The sequence below is a fragment of the Hyperoodon ampullatus genome (assembly GCF_949752795.1).
Source record: "Hyperoodon ampullatus genome assembly, chromosome: 6".
NCBI lineage: Eukaryota > Metazoa > Chordata > Mammalia > Artiodactyla > Ziphiidae > Hyperoodon > Hyperoodon ampullatus.
The window spans coordinates 114,707,935-114,728,215 of NC_136919.1; the positions used below are offsets into that span (position 1 = coordinate 114,707,935).

Sequence of the window (20,281 nt, forward strand, 5' to 3'; positions counted from 1 at the left end):
CAAGAAACACACAGTTGCAGCCTTATTGACTCTCAGAGTCTAAACAGAACACCTCTTTAACTGCCTATTGCTCTTGAATAATCATGAATAGTGTGACCAACAGCAGTGCAGCAACTATCCTGCAAGACATCCAAGTTCCATCATGTTCTGTGTATCTCCAGGGGACTTGTAGTGTCTGGAGCAGAAAGATTTACTCCCTAGGCTCACATGACCATCTGACACAGGTGTTCTTTTACATGTTTTTTTCATTACAGGTAGCTCTCTTTTCACATGTAAGTGTTTTTCCTTTTCATGGCTTTCTTCACCTGTTATACAGATATTTAAAATATATATACTTTGCAGGGGGCAACATATGACTCCTAAATTGTTTTATATATCTTTTAAAAAATTATTTTAACAAGCATGCTTTTTTTCTTTTGAAACTTGAGAACAATACTTCATTGCCTCATTTCTGCATATATTTTTATAGATTTCAAGTTAGTTATTTTATCTATATTCAATTTGAATGGAAAGACATCATTCTAGTTCTGGTGTTTCCTAATATACAAGCTGATGGAATTGCAACAACAGATTTATGAATCCTAATGTCCAACATGCTCCCCCAGTCCCTCACCTAGCCCCTACCCCTTACTTTTAACTCATGACTTTGCTCTTATTTTATGGAGAAAGTACTTTTCATAGTGTGTATACTTCACCAACCTTCAGCAATATTTTTTAGATGTTCCTTTATCTTAACAATTTATAATCCAGAACCTTAGTTTAATCCATTTATAAACCCTCACATAAATGATCAATTAATATTTGACAAAGGAGCCAGGAGTACTCAGTGGAGAAAAGATAGCCTCTTGCAATAAATGGTTTTGAGAAAACTGGGTAATAACACACAGAAGAATGCAGTTGGACCCCTATCTTATACCGTACACAAAAAATAACTCAAAATGGATTAAAGACTTAACTGTAAGACCTGAAATCACAAAACTCCTAGAATAAAACATAGGAAAAAATATTCTTGACAATGGTTCTGGCAATGATTGTTTGGATTTGATGCCAAAAGCAACAAAAACAAAAATAAACAAGTAAGACTACATCAAACTAAAAAAACAAAAAATAATAAAACAAAAACCAAAACAAAACTGCACAATAGGTAAACAATTGACAAAATGAAAAGGCAACCTACAGAATGAGAGAAAATATTTGCAAATTATATATCTGGTAAGGGGTTAATAACCAAAGTATATAGGAACTTACACAACTCAATAACAAAAAAACATACAGTCCAATTAAAAATGGGCAAAGGCCTGAAAAAACATTTTTCCAAAGAAGACATACAGACAGGCAACAGGTACATGAAATGATGTTCAACATCACTAATCATCAGGGAAATGCAGAACAAAAGTACAATGAGATATCACCTCACGCCTGTTAGAATGGCCATCGTCAAAAAAACAATCGATAGAAAGTGCTGGGGAGAATGTGGAGAAAAGGCAACCCTTGTGCACTGTTGGTGAGAATGTTAATTGGTGCAGCAACTAAAGAAAACAGTATGATGATCCCTCAAGATATTAAAAATAGAGCTACCATATGATCCAGCAATCCCACTTGTAGGTATTTATCAAAAACAATTGAAATCAAGATCTCGAAGAGATGTCTGTACTCCCCTGTTCAGTGCAGCATTATTCACAATAGCCAAGATATGGAAACAATGTAATGTCCATTGATGGATGAGTGGATTAAAAAATTTATATATGCATACAATGGAATATTATTCAAGCTTAAAAAGGAAGAAAATCCTATCATTTATGATAACATAGGTGGACCAGGAGAAGGTTATGCTAAATGGAATAATCTAGACATGGAAAGACAAATACAGAATGATCTCATTTATATGTGGAATCTAAAATCATCAAATTCATAGAAGCAGGGCTTTCCTGGTGGCGCAGTGGTTGAGAGTCTGCCTGCCGATGCAGGGGACGTGGGTTCGTGCCCTGGTCCGGGAAGATCCCACATGCCGTGGAGCGGCTGGGCCTGTGAGCCATGGCCGCTGAGCCTGTGCGTCCGGAGCCTGTGCTCCGCAATGGGAGAGGCCACAACAGTGAGAGACCCGCGTACCACAAAAAAAAAAAAAAAAAAAAAAAAATTCATAGAAGCAGAGAGTAGAATGGTGGTTATCAGGGGCTGGGGGGGAAGGGAAATGGTGAGTTTATGGTTAAAGGGTACAAAGTTTCAGTTTTGTGTGGTAAATAAGTTCTAGAAATCTACTGTACAGAACAGTGCCTAGATCTAACAATACTGTACTGTATACTTAAAATTTACTAAGAGGGTAGATCTTAAGTGTTTTTACCACACAAAATAATAATAATAGTAATAAACAATAATTTACAAAGGAAGTGGGAGGAAACTTTAGGAGGACTTGGATATATCTATGGCCTTGATAGTGGTGACGGCTTCACAGGTGTATACTTATCCCCAGACTCATCAACTTGTATACTTTGAATATATACAGCCTTTTACATGTCAATTATACCTCAGTAAAGTGGTTTAAAAAAGAATCTGCTGATTTAAATGTTAATTTCATCACAAAAACCTTCATAGAAACATCCAAAATAATATTTGAACAAATATCTGGGTATCATGGCTCAGCCAAGTTGCCACATAATATTAACCATCACATATTTATAAGTTAAATTCTAAATCTTAATTTCTTCAAACTCTTCTCAGTTCCTTGGCATTCAGTTGCATTTATCTTTTCTCTTCTTAAGCCACTCTCAGAAATGGCTTTATTCTTGACCTATTAAGAAGATCTGCTCAACACAAAATTAATTTAATTTATGAATAATTGGATGGTTTTAATTCATACATATAGTGCATAAATGATCACACATTAATAAGAGCATGGGTTAGCAGCTTTGCTTGGTTAAGTCCAGAGAGAAATCAGAAAGGATCACCCAGTCCTATATTTTTATTCTATCAAGCTTACAGGGTACTTTTTCTCAACCCAGAAGCATGTGACACAGAAGTAGAGTTTGTAGAATGACTAAGTTACAAATAAATAAATGTGTTGAATGTGACTCCTGGAACAGTGTTCTTCGTACGGTTTGTATAAAAGTAAGGACAATGCCTTCAGCCTCAAGGTTTTTGTTGGTCCTGGTTTTCATGTTCCCACCAGGTCAAAAGATGAACAATTGGGTCTGAGAACCTACTCAAAAAACATTTACTCAGAACTGGCGATTAGCAGCTTGCTTTCACTTCCAGGTGTTTAAAGTTCATTTTAATTAACCTGTCACAGCTTTGGGCATTATGACTCATGTGGCTATCCCTTCCTTTCTACAGTGGGCTCAAGATTTGTAATCCTGAGTTGATCCTCTTTGTCTGGCAAAGGATCTCTTGGAGGGCCCTCTTTGATATGCAAATGTAGGGCTAGCAGGAACACATTTTTCTAGGATTAGAGAATTAGTGTATAACCAGTTCTTTTTTTTTTCTTTTTTTAATGGTGAAATAGCTGCAATGTGGAGTACATCTCTGTGGAGAGAGTGACAATTTAAATAAAAAGCCCTGGGCTTTGTGGAAGGAAAGAGCCAAATCCCAATCTATATGCTCAGTGTATGATTAATTTTCTGTGTTAACTCGGCTAGGCCACAGTACTAAGATATTTGGTCAAACAATATCTTGTTCCCGTGAAGATATTTTTGCAGATGACATTAACATGTAAATCAGCAGACTTCAGCAAAGGAGATTACCCACTTTAATGTGTACAGGCCTCATCCAATTACTTGAAGGCTTTAATAGAAAAAAGAGTGACCTCCCCTGAGAAAGAGAGCATTCTGCCAGTAGCCGGCCTTCAGACTTGAGCTGCAATCCTAACTCTTCTGGGTTTCCAGCCTGCTAGCATACCCTGCAGATTTTGGACTCGCCAGCCTCCACAGTTGTGTGAGGCAACTCAGGGAATACTTCAGGATATGAGGACCAAAGACAGAGACCTCTGAATTAAATAGCATGTGGGAAAAGGGAATTTAAGCTGGAGAACGGGCTTTAGACAAGGTTTTAAGTTTGATTGAGAAGAGTTGATTTGAAGCAATATGCAGCTGCCACTTCCTTTAAATCTAGCTATCCTTCCATGAACAAGCAATGTGAACAATAGCTAACCAAGTCAGTGTGAACTAAGAACCTTAGTGCCTTATTTGGAGCACCATCACTGTCCAGGGAGGGTTCAGAGCCTGTAAAAATACTTCTATATTATGGACCAGTTCTTCCATCCAGTGACATAACAGTTGCAATAATAGACCAATCAGAATCCAGTTCTCAGTCTCTGCTTAATATCTTGAAAAGGCATGACGTACTTTCAACTATGTAAATCTGTAAGAGTTTTGAATGATTTGGGGAATGGAAGGGTGTATACAGAGAAATATAATGGGTTTCCTGTTAACTGTGTAATGGGGTCTCAAGTGGGTTACTAAAAACTTTTCTAAAGTTAAAATATACATCAGAATTTTATGTCAATAGATAAAAGAATTTTTGCTCCAATTTTTTACTTTTTAATTTAAATTCATCAATTTAAAAAACATGAACAAATATTTATTGGGCACTTTTTCTAAAACATGCACAGTTCTAAGTGTTAGAGCTAACTTATTGAACCATTACTTGCTTCATGGAATTTACATTCAAGTGGATGAGAGAAAGGCTTTAAAAATGAATAAACACACAAATACATAATGTAGAAAGTTGGTGTGTAATAAGTGCAATGGAGAAAAATAAAACAGAAAGGGTATGAGTTGGGCTAGAAAAAAGAAAAATGGAAATTTCTGATTGTTACACCTCATTAAGAAGGCAATTTTTTTTTTTTTTTTTTTTGCGGTACGCGGGCTTCTCACTGTTGTGGCCTCTCCCATTGCGGAGCACAGATTCTGGACACGCAGGCTCAGCGGCCATGGCTCACGGGCCCAGCCGCTCCGCGGCATGTGGGATCTTCCCGGACCGGGGCACGAACCCGTGACCCCTGTATCAGCAGGCGGACTTTCAACCACTGCACCACCAGGGAAGCCCAAGAAGGCAATCTTTGACCAAATACTTGAACTAATCATCCAGGTACATATCTGAGGGAGGAGTATTTCAGGCAGAAGGAAGGGTCAAAGCAAACGCTGCAGCAAGCCTGTGCCTGATTATTCAAGGAATATGGAGTCATCCAGTGTGGCTTGATTAGAGTGAGCAAGAAGATGAGCTCAGACCAGAAGGGAGTCAGAGTACAGGTCCTGTACAGCCTTGAAAGTCATTGTAATGGATGCAGTTGAGTTTAATTAGGATGGTGAAGATTTTTCAGTCAGTCTGGATTTTCACGTGTAGGAAGACCATGAGGGGACGACCATAAGAAAACTTTCTCTACATTTGATTGTAAATAAGAAGAATGAGATTTCCCTATGGGAGTTTAAATGTGAAATCAACACATAATGAATCAAAACAGATATAAGCAGAATGCCTCCCTGGTCCCTTTGGAAAGGATTACTGTTTGACTAGGGGACCTTATCCATAAAAATAGAGTAGGGAGGGAAATTTGTAGTTAGGCCAATCCAGGCTCTCTCTCTTTTTTTTTTTTGCCATATCAAAGCACACATATTGGATCTGAATTTTAGTTTTTATACCAGATGAGGGGTAGGGGAGAGTGTAGGTCAGCAATGGAGCACAGAAAAACTAGAAGAATCACAAATATAAAGATGGACAATGTCTATTCTCATTCCACCTGGAAGACAGTGTTCCGACAGCCCTATCTGCTTGTTAAGTACATCAGATTATGCAAATGATGCATCAGTTTGATTGGACTCAATAAATCTCTGTGATTAGCTACTGCTTTTTAATTTAGATAATGTATGATGAGAGGAAAGGTCACTTCATGTTACTAAGAGCCTAATGCAATGTAGCAAGTCTTAAATAATAGCTAGTAATTCAGGGTGATTCAGGTTGAGAGGAGTTATTGGCTGATTATAACAGTTAAACTTAAGCAAGAAAGTGAAATCTTACGTAAACATAGTACCTGAAAGGAGATAACAAAAACCTCTTGGCTTTCATATATAAAAATGTATTTACAGAGCTTAAAAGCCAATAGCTTGCTTTCTTTGTGTTACACTATCTACTTAACACAGGTGGGAACATAATAAGTTAGAAGAGGAAACCTTAAGGCTTTACCTTTGTTCTGGTTTTAAAAGACTAACAGGGCTTTTCTCTCTTTTTTTCTAAGACTCAGCTGCTCATGGCTTGTAGTTCAGGGACTCTGCTTGTTTTTTGAGTGATCCTCCTTCAAATCATTAAATCAGTGTGCAAACATATATTCATTAGCTACTATTTTCTAAGCACCATGTTGGGGTCTTGAGGGTGCAATGATGACTAATATGTATCCTCAAGGAGAGCTCAATTTAGGGGAGAATAGGTCTATAGTTTTGAAAAAATATTTTGATTTTTGTGTTTACTTTATGTAATTTTTAAATTATAAAAATAATAGTAACCACTACTTAAAAATTAAGAAATACAGAAAGAAAAGAGGTAAAAACACTCATCTTCCCAGCACATACAGAAACACCTCCCTAAATATTTGGGAATTTTTTTGCTTTTTTTTTTTTTTTTTTTTTTTTTTTTTACTCCAAATAGGTTTTTGAAATTTTTATGTAGTTCATCTTCCCAGCACATACAGAAATACCTCCCTATATATTTGGGGATTTTTTTGCTTTTTTAATTTTACTCCAAATAGGTTTTTGAAATTTTTATGTAGTTGTGACCGTTTTGTATATAAATTTGTGGCTTCAGTTTTGTTCTAATATTATAATGTTAAGATTTCCCATAATATTACATTTCATTGTAAGTGGTTTAATATGTTATTGAGTAGGTATGTAGTTGACTATATGCCCATCTTTTTATTTTTGGATATTTAGTTTTAGTTTTATTCCTTAGAGATAATGTAATTAACATCTTGATGCATAAAACCCATTTTATATTTCAGACAATTTTCTTAGAGTGATTCTCAGTGGTTGAATTACTTCTTTAAAATAGAAAATATTTTAAAATATTGAATTTGATGACCAGTCTGTCTTCCTTTAAACTCTTAAGTTTGTATTTTTGTTTGTTCTGTTATAGAGATGTGATCCAATAAATTTTCAACATGTGTACAGTATGTGTATAGAGCAGGCAGAAGGAATGTATTCAGCCGTGTTAATGCCTGAGTTCCTTATGCTCTACAACATGTCCTTTAATAGCGTCTCTGGAAGCTATTTAATTTACTCAGTGCCAGCTCTGTGTAATTCATTTCTGGGCACAGGGAAAACAAAGGTGGTGCCTCAGTATTCACTGACCCTATAGTGTGTCTTTGGGTTGAAGGAATGGTACCTCTCTGTCTGTTCCAGGAGCAATTTGTAAGAGCATAGCAGTGTAGGAATGTTTTAATTAAATAAAAACATATTGAAGAAAGATCCTACACCCAGTGGTCCCAAGATTTGTCACACATGCTCAGAAAAGATCAATACTGGGACTTCCCTGGGGGTCCAGTGGTTAAGGCTCCGCACTTCTGCTGCAGGGGACGCAGGTTCGATCCCTGGTCAGGGAAGTAAGATCCTGCAAGCCAAGCAGCCAAAAAGAAAAGATCAATATCAAATCTTTGATAATTCAGTGACACTTCCTTCTCTAGGTTCTAGGTTGTGGTGAAGATGATTCATGTTAATACAAAGCAACTGGCACATTCTAATCACACAGTAAGCATTTGCTCCTTTCTCTCTTCCTGTAAGAAGACTTTGCATCCGCTTGGTCTGAGTAGGGTCAAGTAGGTGGTGACTGAATCATCCTTTTCTCCCAGTTCCAATACTAACATCATTTGGTCTTTTTTCTATGTGATGTTCTTTGAACTAATCAGAATGGAAAGCAGAAAGAATAGTGAGAATTCTGGGCTGGAAAGAGATTTTTGTGAAGTTCTTTTGAGGAAAAATACAGTCTTCCATGTGTGCTGTTCCTCTTCACCCTTAGTGAATAGGGACAGAGCTATAATGGTCCTGGGAGGTGAAACAGTGACAGTAAGTTCTTCCTGGAGCTTCAGTGAGAACCCATCTTGGGCACAGTTCAAGACTTGATCTCTCATTCATATGATTTGATGATTCTAAATAATTACTGTTGAAGAAATTTTGAAAGCCTTGAATGACATAAACATACAGAGAACACAGCAGAACGATTATATTTATTAAATCAGATACAATCTATGAGTCTTAGTAACCTACCCATAATTGGGTCCTTTTCTTCCCATGATCCCACTCTCAGTTTTAGATCCATCTACTCCTAAGAGGTAAAGATAGGTGTTTTAAACCTTGAACACGTCCCCTACCCATTTATCTATGTCTGTTTCTCCAGAAGTTTCTTTTTTGAGGTGTGCAGCAGGGAGGAAAACAAGAAGAGAGGGTATCCTATTGTGGTACAGATACTCTGCTCCAAGAAACACTTCCCAAAGCATCAATGAAAAGGCAGAGCTCAAGACCAGGTCCTCCCTGATACAGTACATTGGTCCTCATTGCCTGTCTCCTGCTTGGTGCTGTGGGGTTCTTTCACTATCAACCTTTCCCAGCCAGCATCCCTAAAGGATTTTCTTTTTCTGATCATCATCTCCCAGTGAACTGTGGCCCTGAAGGATGGAGGAGGATCTGAGTAACTCCAACGCTACCAAAAAACAATCCTTCATAAGCTACACACTGCTGGAGTCCCTGCAAAAACTCCCTTAATACATCTGGACCTCAGTTTCTGCATATGTAACTTGGAGTTGTTGATACATACACCGAAAAATTTTAATAGGAACTAGCGACACCACATACAATGAACTTCAAATGGCATCAGGCATATATTAAAGGGAAGGGGCTTTACAAGTGTCTTATACATTACCATGCATAGGAACTACACAATCTGGAACACCAGTTCAAAGTAGTAATGTTCTTACCTGTATCCAGATCAGATTTCGTTCCTCACTGTTTTTAATCAAATGATTAAAATGGATCATCTTGTTAGAATCCTCTCTTTAGGTGACATTTAACTAAGAGAAATTTGTGTAGAATAGAGGGTAAAGTAAACATTTTACAAGCGCTTTTTAAATATATATTATCATCTGATCCTTGTAAAGCCCAGTGAAGTAGAATGCTGGAAGTTATTTGCTGCATGACTTTGGGACTTAACTTTGTCCATAATCAAGATTTAAGAGAAAGTTACATTCCCAGTGTAATAAAGCAAGTGGCAGAGTAAGAACTTGAGCCTGTATTTTCCCACTCAAGATCCTGTGCTGATATCACAACAACATCTTCCCATTCCCCCAGGCACTCTTTGCTCCAAAAACACCAGAACATCACCAGCCATAAACTAATGTGTTATGAGACATCCTCCTCACTTCTTCTCACAGTTGGTTCTTCACTGATCTCACTGTTCTTGCCTCCAGGAAGCCTTCCTTGCCCTGACAGGGTTTCGGCATAGAGGTCACCTCTGACCTCTGACCTCTATGCCTAAATCTATCATAGCACTAAACACAAGGTACTGTGATCTACGGACAGTACTCACTTTGCACAACTTCATGGTAGCCGTTCTTGCCTATCTGCCTCACCAGACTGTAAGCATCTCAAAGGAAATGACTGTGTTTTCAGCCATGACCTCAGTGTCCTACGCATAAGATACTAATGAATGTGTACAGAATTAATGGAGAAGAACCATGTAATCATTTAAAAGCACATGTATTCTTTCTGTTCCCTGAAAAAAACAAACCAGTAGAACTTGGATGGAAGAGACAAGACACCTGTGAGATTCCCAATCCTGATGGCTGAAATGTTCAATAACTAGATTAAAAAATTCCCTTATGCTTGTTGGCCAATATGTGTATTATCATTTAGAGATATCCCTTTTCATTGCAATCACTAGTATAAGAATGTGCTTCAGAATCCATAAAATGATGCATAATTTTAGTGGACCAGGAATGGGTTTTGTAATAATACTTCAGGGTTTTTTAGTAGGAATTGTATATTTATTTCTCAACAGAAATATAACTGGTTGTATAAATCAGCTGCATAAGTAGGAAGCATTAGAGTCTGTGAGTAGGAGATCAGACAACACCAGGTCCAAATTCCACTCCTACCACTTACTAGCTAGGTAACTTTGGGCAAGCTGCTTACTCTTTTTATTCTATAAAATGAGGAAAACTGAGTCTTAATCTTCTGAATTTTTTATCTTTTTAAACCCCAGTTTTTTTCATATACAAAATATGGGTAAGATGATATTTATCACACAGGAGTATCATAAGAATCAATATGATAATAAGTATAAAGGACCTGGAACTTAGTAAGCAGCTCTAATTAATATTAGCTATACTGTATGATATCTGGGCATGCCAACTTAGACTCACTACCACCTGTGACAACTCCTGAAATTTTCCTGGAAGTTACATTTTTTGAGTCTTAAAGGCTTCCCCCAACCCCCTTTTCTTGGTTGTTATTGACAATACAAATACCCTTGGGGAGCTGAGAAACCTTGAGCTAATAGAGTCCTACATTCTTATTTCATGATAGTTCAAGCTCCCTGAGATCGCCATTGTGGAAGAACAGGCTAAGGATACAAAATAATTGGAAAAGAGAGTTGTATATAATAATGGGATTGGATCAGAAATTGCTTCACTGAACCACCTGTATATGTGAGAGGATAACCTTCTCAATAAATTTTTGCCAACATAGCAAATACATATATAAATACATATACATGTATTTATTTATTTTGCTTTTTATTTTTTTAATTTTTATTTAGTCATTTTTTTATTGAAGTATAGTTGCTTTACAGTGTTGTGTTAGTTTCAGGGGTCCACAAAGTGATTCAGCAACATATATATATATACTTTTATATATACATGTATATATGTGTATATATATATCTACAAATATATATATACTTTTTCAGATTATTTTCCCTTAGAGGTCATTACAAAATACTGAGTAGAGTTCCCTGTGCTATACAGTAGGTCCTTGCTGGTTATCTATTTTATATATAGTAGTGTGTACATACACATATATTTATTATACACATAATAAATACACACGTTTATCAAGCTACATTGAAGCCATTATTGCAGTGGCTTATTGAAATATAGTATTTTATTGGAAATGTACTACTTCTGAGTGGGGAATATGGGAAAGAAGGAAGGAGAAACAATAGCGTAGGATCAAGGGATCTTAGAGCCAGACTGCGGCCAGAACTTCCGCCTGCTGTGCCACTGTCACAGGACCATAGCTCTGAGGTTGTGCAACACCTTCAGTAAACACTTCCTGAAGCAGAGACAAGAATGAACCCTGAGGTTTCATTCTGTCTCATTTTAGAGGAAGCGACAGACCCAGCAGTGCACGTCTGCTTGAGACAGAGGACAGACACCAGGCTCCTGGGATCACCCAGCATGTGGCGAGGGCTTCTTTTGACAGCCACTTTCCTCCTTTCTCCACTTCCAGGTAGGTGTTTAACTCCTTTGCAGGTTCTGTTAAATACCCAGGGAACTGCTTGCTTTTCTTCTTCTCCCAGTATTTTTTTTAACCAATTTTACTAACCAGTTGAGCTGGTTTAATTTGTTGCTTTGGGGGGGCCTCTGACTGATTTAAACACTCAGTGTAAAGGAGAGGCAAGCAGACTTCTTGAATCAATATTTACACGTCTGATCTGAGAACACTTAGAAATCAAAGGGGAAATTTCATTCAGCATCATTTAAACAATGAATGTGATCTTTGCATCAAAGAATGGAATGCACCAAAATCAACATTGTCAGTTTTTAGAGCAGTTAAGATGAGGCAGATTTGACTGGTTATTAAGGTACAGAAGGCTTCAGAAAGTATGTTATTATTATTAGGGCCAGTTTGATTTGTCCTCTTCCTTTCGATCACATTTTTATATTTAGTCCTTTCATTATTGGTGATGATAAATATGATGAATTAGAAATAAGTAGTGGACCCATTTCATGTTTATAAAGCACTGTGATATCACTTGATCAAAACAATGTTGCCCTTGAACTTACGTTGATCATTCACTTTCATTTTGCTGGTTAGATCAAACATTTGTCGACTGAAAAAAAAAAAAAGCACAATGTGAGAGTTGTGAGTGAAGTTTTATTTGGGGCACAATGAGGACTATAGCCTGGGAGACAACCACTCAGATAACGCTGAGGAACTGTTCAGAAGTAGGGCAGGGAGATCAGTTTTATGTGTTTTGTTGAAGGGGGAACCATGGAATCGAGCGTACATTTTGGCAGGAGGTTGCTGCTAGTCACGGTGAGCGGATGTCTCCATTAATAATTTTGGAGCTTTTCTACATATGAGAAAATGCAAGAAATTGGGTTCATAACATCTTCTCCTAAAAGTATCGAATTATCTGAAGGTCTGTTCTGCCAGTTTTTCCCAGAGTACAGAGTGCCTCATTTCTGATCTTTGCCAGCCCTGAACTCCTGTTTCAGGCTGTGTGTTGAAGGTCAACTACTGCGGTGGCTAGTGACTTCATTCTTTTTTTTTTTTTTTTTTTTTTTTGTGGTACGCAGGCCTCTCACTGTTGTGGCCCCTCCCGTTGTGGAGCACAGGCTCCGGACGTGCAGGCTCAATGGCCATGGCTCACGGGCCCAGCTGCTCCGCGGCATGTGGGATCCTCCCAGACCGGGGCACGAACCCGTGTCCCCTGCATCGGCAGGCGGACTCTCAACCACTGCGCCACCAGGGAAGCCCCAAGTGACTTCATTCTTGTAGTGCCAGATGGCGAACAGCAATTTTTAGTTTAAGTTGTCAAAAGTAGAGTAATATTACTTCCTAATAATGTTATATCTAGCATATCTCTCCATCTCTGATGAATTCTCCAATTAGATTTTGGTTAAATTCAATTGGCTAACACATTTCCTTTGTTTATTTCTACTTCGAGAGCTTATTGAAATTCAGCACATTAGCTTCAGTGCGTGAGACTCCTTCCCTGGTAAACCTTTTCCTGGGCTTTAGAATGTTTGCTGGGACCTAGAAATGGGAACAAATTATCAACAAGAAGGATGGGGTTAGGTAGGGATATATTCTCCTGTGCCTTTTGCCCACTCAGTATTTTGTCACTAAAAGCGACTTTCCTTTTACGCTGGTTTCTGACTTGTTTTTCAGACTTGGGAAAGTTTTACTTAATATCTTTTGGTATAGAACTGTGCTAGGAATTTAAATTATTGACTTAAAATTCCTATTTTTTGAGTCAAAGTTAATAGAAAGCTTCTTTCCCTACATTCTCCAAAAGTAGGATCACTGAACACTCTCTGGGACACTTTGCTTGGTTGAAACATAAGAATTGTTTGTGTACTAGCCTTACCCAACAGCATAAAGATCAAGCTGGATCTGTTAACAGAATAACATAGCTACCAGTGAGGTCCACCCACATTATAGCCTTTTCGGTGAATTTGGGCATACCAACTGATTCTGTTCTCTTGTCTTTGCATTCACATCATTTGCCCCAAGAGACAAAACATTTTTAGAGGTCATGTCTCAAAGTGTGACATCTCTGAATACTTGGTGAGAAGGGGACAGAGGTTCTGAAGTGGCTTTTGTGAGGATGGGGGGACGAACAGAAAGCTGCCTTCCCTTATCTTCCATCTGGAACAGAAAGCTGCCCCCTCTTTTTTATTTTCCATTGTGTATTTTCAAGAATGTCTCCATGAATCCACCTGCCAATTCAGGGGACATGGGTTCGAGCCCTGGTCTGGTAGATCCCACATGCTGCAGAGCAACTAAGCCTGTGAGCCACAACTACTGAGCCCACGTGCCACAACTACTGAGCCCGTGTGCCACAATTACTGAAGCCCATGAGCCTAGAGCCCGTGCTCCGCAACAAGAGAAGCCACGGCAATAAGAAGGCCATGCACCACAACGGAGAGTAGCCCCTGCTCGCCACAACTGGAGAAAGCCCGTGTGCAGCAACCAAGACCCAACGCAGCCAAAAAAAAAAAAAAAGGAATGTCTCCATGGTCGCTGAAACAACCCTGAAATGAAAAACCCACTGAAATGTAAGATGTAAAGCAATTTCCATTTTCCCATCTCCTCTTTTTGTTTCTCTGCCCCCATCATCCAGATAATAAGTACGTGCCCCTCCAACCATGACTTCTGCCCAGTTCTTACATACGCGAAATTAAAAAATGAGGTCAAATCAGGCCAACTGTTTGTAATGAGCTTTACAATCCCCTGAGAAAAATAACTTATAAGACTTCATTGTAGGAAAGGGAAAAAAATTTAAAGAATGTGACAGGTGCTTGGGGGTGAAGAAGTAGGGAGAAATTTCTTTACTTCAGCAGAATATCCAGGGGGTACAGTATTTTCTGAAATTATTTTATTTCAAATTGCAATTTCTTCCTGTCTTCATAAGCCGACAGGAAGACCCCAAAGAGTATACGTAATTTGATCTTTAGAGCCAAAGTGATAGACGTAATTAGGATGTGTTTTTTCCCTTAGTGTTTGTACTCACTTTTACTGCATGAAGTTTAAAATCACCAGATAGCTTGATGGGGTACAGAGAATTCCAGAACTTAAGTCCATGTCATTGCATAAGCCCTGATTCAGGGCTTAACATCATGTGTTTAGTTTGAAAAGACATTGCTTTCAACAGTTTTGAACAGATTTGAAGAAAAATGGAAATATCAGTATTATGTACAAAGGGGCTAAACTCTAAAATGGCTCCAAACACATTAAAAAATAAAGTAGCCATCCAGACTAATGTCTGATGTATTAATCTTATCAACAAGATTTAACTTTTCTAAAGACAGAGGGAGGGAGGCAGAGAGAGAGAGGGAGATAGAGGAAGGAAGAAAGAGAAAGAAAGAAAACGGTTGGAAGGAAGGATGAAGGGAGGGAGGAAGGAAGGTGAGAAGTTTCCAGATTAAAAGAGAGTAAAGAGGGCTTCCCTGGTGGCGCAGTGGTTGAGAGTCTGCCTGCCGATGCAGGGGACACGGGTTCGTGCCCCGGTCCGGGAGGATCCCACATGCCACGGAGCGGCTGGGCCCGTGAGCTATGGCCGCTGAGCCTGCACGTCCGGAGCCTGTGCTCCACAACGGGAGAGGCCACAGCAGTGAGAGGCCCGCGTACCGCAAAAAAAAAAAAAAAAAAAAAAGAGTAAAGAGACATGAAAACGAGATAAAATACCTGACCCTAGAGTGGATCCTGCACTGGAATGGGGAAAATGCTATAAAGGATATTATTTGGTCAATTGACAAAACTGGAATACTGATGGGAGATTAGATAAAAGTACTGGCTCAGTGTTAAATGTCTTAAATTTGAGAGCTGTGCTATGGCTGTGTAAGAGAAGATTCTTGTACTTAGGAAACACTCAAGTTTGTAGGGATAAAGAACCATGATGTATGTCATGTAACTCATCCTCAAATGTTTAGAAAAAAGTGTGTGTATGTGTATGTATATTTATATACATATGTATATGTAGATACACATATGTATATATGTGAGAGACTGAGAATATTCAAAATCTCAGTGACAACAACCTCAAAATATTGGTGGCTTACAAGAATACTTTGTCACTCATGAACATGTTGGCAAAAGGGTAGATCTGTGAATTAGGTAAATCTGGGTGAAGGAGATAAAGACATTATTTGTACTATTCCTATTCCTGCAATTCTTGTATACATTTGAAATTATTGCCAAATAAAAAGTGTTTAAAAGTACCCCCCCAAAGATTTCACTTTTCTAAAACTAATAAACAGTGAAAATAACTATCTAACCCAAAGCCAAATAACAGTTTTCTTTTTCTTGATCTGATTTTGCTAGTCAAAACTAATCCATCCTGTGAGTTCTGTGGGAGAGAGAAAAGCAAGTATTAAAGTGAATTAGTAGAAACATATTGTGTTTCATCTCAGATTTGTGTAATCCCTGGATGACAGTTAGTTGTGTTTGTTCCACAGGCCTCAAAATAATTCGTCTGCTCTTATTCAGCTGGGAGGAGACTGCACCATCACACCTTAGGATGAATGAGCCACACAACACTTAGGTCTATTGCCTCTCTTTAACTGCTGTATAATTTGTTGTATCTCAGATCTCATTCTTTCAGGGCCTTCTTGGTTTCAGAAAAAGAAGGGCCATTAAGATAACAGAAATTCTATCTGTTATCTTTAGAGAATGTACCCTGTTGCAAGAATGTGAAAAGCTAGAAATCTGTTCACTTCAAACTGAAGAAAGTGAGAGGTTGCTGGAGGCGTTTTAAAAAATATTCTGGTTTAGTTCATTCATTGATTTGTTTTGGTTGCCATTTGGAAGTGCTTGGCCATCAAACAAACAGTTGGAAAGAAATTTCTCCACTGATTTACATGTTTAGACTCCATATTTCATAGTCAGTTGGGAAACATTAGCATTTAGATACTAACTAGAGGCATGGAGATCAGTGTGTATATCAGAGAAAACTTGTGTTGGTTGGATTGGCCTGTCCCCTTCTCACCACTTCTGATGGGGGGCATGTGAGTGTTGTCCCCTTCTGCTTTTTTTTTTTTTTTTTTTTGCGGTACGCGGGCCTCTCACTGCTGTGGCCTCTCCCGTTGCGGAGCACAGGCTCCGGTCGCGCAGGCTCAGCGGCCATGGCCCACGGGCCCAGCCGCTCCGCGGCATGTGGGATCCTCCCGGGCCGGGGCACGAACCCGCGTCCCCTGTATCGGCAGGCGGACTCTCAACCACTGCGCCACCAGGGAAGCCCCCTTTCTGCTTTTATAAAAAGAATTAATTGGGTAGGTATTATTTTATGAACTGAGGGCAGCTTAGACTAATATTTCCCATCAGAATAATGTGCGTTTCATACAGCATTTTTAGAAGAGTTACTCTGGTTGCAATGTTGGTGAATATATGGCTTCATGAGCTCCATATTAATGGGACTAATTGCATTGATTGAACACAGTCCACCAAACAGCCTGCGGGTGCCTTATGGTGTACTTAGAGAGTAACAGGAGACTGTACGGAATTGTGTTGCTACCGTCAGTTAATTTCTGGCAAGAGTAATTTTCTTACTCTTGGCATCTTATTATTTTGAAATAATTATGATAATTAGGAAAATTTTCACTCGATGGAAAGAAAATGGCTGATTGACTCTTCCTTTAGGATCTTGAACCTCGCTTATTGTTTTAAAACTAACGTTATCATTTTCCTCTACCAAAAATTAATTAAATAGAAATAAAAGATGCCCAGTGATCAGCTCTATAACAGCAAGAAGTAAGTGACTGAGGGAACTTGTGATGTAATTCTTGAAGTGTGACTATGTAATGAGACATTTTATCACAAGGTTCTAATTAGAACGTTATTGAAATGATGGTCACCTATTCAAAGAGATCATTGGAGATTCTGTATTTATTTGCGTAAAGCTGTAGACTACTTGAACTCTGCTTCAAGATCATTTAATCTGCCCCCTCTTTTCACAATTAAAAAACCCAAACTAAACCCAAAGTTAATGTAGTCTAGTGTTGATGCCATGGCTTTAAGTGTTTTTGAATTATTTTTAACAGTAAATCTTGAGCCAATGAAAGAAACGCCATTTCATCACTTTAACATTCCATTTTTGACCCAGTGAGCTTTTAGCAAATTTAATCACTTTTTCTATTCTTCAAAGTTAGATGCAAATGGCTCTTGAATGGTCAGAAGAATGAAAGCCATCCTCAAATGATAAAAGAAAATTGATATCACTAGGAATTTTGAAAAGTTTCTACTTTAGTTTCTGAAGAAACTTTGAAAAAATAAGCATTTATTCTCTGGAGCATCACTGGGATAAGTGTACATTCATGCAAAGTGACTAATGAAAAATACTGTTTTATTTGCTAAAAGATCAACCCCAGTCACATAAATTTATGTTACCATAGAATTTAGGTTTGCCTATTTTAATGAGCTAGAATTACCCTCTAGTCATTTAAAGCCTTTCCAGTTCCAGTTAGGAAACTGCTGGGTTGGGGCCATACTGTGGATCCCTGTTCCCCTGTACCTACATTCTCTGTGGATCTGCAGCCCCTTGACCTCTAAAGAGCTGGTCTGTTGACATTTCCTCAGGCACTTCTTTATACAGAGCAGGGACTGGACCATATGGGCAAATAAAAAAGAAAGTAGAAAATTCAGCATCAGCTTTGGGAAAACTGAATTTCTCTAAAAAAAATAACTTCTAGAAACAGCATTGAAATGAGAATTCAAGATGCCAGTAGTAGGTTGAATCTTTCCAATTCTCTTTCAATATAACTGCAGGTTCAGAAGTTTTCCTTCCAGGCCAGTCCTAGTGTTCTAATTGTCTGCTTCTCCAAGTTTCATATTTTTCATGTTTTGTATTCAAAAATGAAGGTATGTCTGTACTGCAAAAGTCAGCCCATTCTATGGAGCTGATATTGGAGCCTTTTCTTACTGATTTCGTTTCTTTCATTAGTGTAAAATATTGCTGTTGGAAAACCCAAGAAAAATATATTAGAATCTGAAATGGCATCCATTAGTTATTTCATTTTTATGACACTGTGTAGTTTCAGAGTGCTTCAATTTGATTATTCTGACACTGATTAGGTTCTTAGAGGATTAGTTTGGCTTCTGTTCTCCTGTTCTGGCTTTTGCCTGTACTATTTGCTACCTTCCTCTAGGGGACACAAAGTGATAAAGAGTAGCGGGAAAATTCCAAAGAAATATGTTCACTAAGCTGAGAAACACCGGTAAACTTTCAGTGGGAAAATATCTGAAGATATAGATTAAAGATCTGAGAGGAAGAGTAGGCTTCTGATTTTGTTGAACTTTTCTGGTGTCTGCACTTTTATAACTCTCTCACAGAACTCAGTTAAAGCCCCTGCGTGTGGCATCATTCATCAGAAACGCTATCAAGATGACCACTGCCGAACAGCTTATGTTCTGCTTAGATGAATCTTCTCTTTTTTTTTTTTTTGCTCAGTAAATTCTATAAAAGAACTCCCTGGAGTGAAAAACTATGAAGTGGTTTATCCCAGAAGACTTCATCCACTACATAAAAGAGAAGTCAAGGATCCAGGTCAACAGGTACAGCTTTTGATTTAATAAAGAATTTTGAATACACGCACACACACACACACATGCATATATGTAACTATATTTAATATGTAGATATATATACATATTTTTGTATATATACATACACACATTTGTGTTTTTTAACCTGTCTTATCTTTATTAATCTTCACGATAACCCAACATTCTATTATTAGCTTTATTTTGATTTTAAAGTTCTGGCAGTTGAAATAAACTAACTGTCCAAGGTCACACAGAGGGTAAACTTTATTTATGGTAATTTATCTTATTCTGTTACTTCTAGAGAATTTGATGCAACTTCTTTTATCTATCTCTTTATATATCTCTATCTATCATCTATACATACACACATACAAACAAAACCGTGAACACTAAAATTGAAGTAAAAAGTAAAATATTGTGGGTGAATAAATGCATATATGTGTAGTAAATTAGGATTAATTACTGTAATTGAACATAAAATTTACCTCTGTTTTTTCAAAAGAGTCGGCTATTAAAGTTTGTAGAATTCTTACCACTTGACAAAACACATGTTCTCAGTCAAAAGAGGAAAGCTAAAACATGATGATTCATTCCACAGCAATTTTCTAATTACCTACACCTGGAAGTCTTCTGCTGGGAGCCAGGAAAATACAAATAAATGAGACATAAATGACAACTTTTACATCTACTACGTCTACCTATTGTAAGATGAAACTCACTGGAAGCTCATATTCCCCAACTGGACAAAGTTCCTCACAAATTATTTTTTCTAAAGCAAACACATGTATAGCAATAGAACCCAGAGTAGACTCTGTTTCCCAAAATAATTGTCTCTCAACAAAATGTTTCTGCTAAATTTATATAGGACCCATATGCACTGGATTCCCTGTCAATATGGCTTTCTTCAAATGCTTTCTGGCAGTCTCTTAAAAATGCCAACTACATTTTTCACTGAATATTTTGAGGTGAAAGCCAAGTTCCTAGAAATTAACTTTGTGGTTTCTATGTTGAGACTCTTGGTCTTCCTTGTGCAAATAATTGATTAGCAATTACTTGAAACATTTAGAATTTAGAGTGCATGGGACAGAGGGGATCCCTGTATCTACACAGATCTCTGTCTGGATTGATCACTTCTCAAGGCAGTGAAGAGGAGGACTCTTGTACTTATTATTATACCACTGTGCCCTCTGCTGGACCAGAGAACTAAGGCACCAACATTACCCGTCAGGTATGCCAAGAGCATGGCCCATCTTTCTGACTTC

At 38.0% G+C, this 20,281-nt stretch overlaps 1 protein-coding gene across 1 annotated transcript in view; it reads left to right on the forward strand.

Moving 5' to 3' along the window:
- Positions 1-11,428: 11,428 nt before the first annotated feature.
- Positions 11,429-20,281, forward strand: part of ADAM28 (ADAM metallopeptidase domain 28) — a gene marked incomplete at both ends in the record, with an annotated part of 79,431 nt that continues 70,578 nt past the window's right edge. Inside the window, 2 exons of the mRNA XM_079706753.1 lie at positions 11,429-11,480; positions 18,925-19,028. Of these exons, the coding sequence (XP_079562879.1) occupies positions 11,429-11,480; positions 18,925-19,028 (156 nt within the window). The remainder of the gene's footprint in view (positions 11,481-18,924; positions 19,029-20,281) is intronic.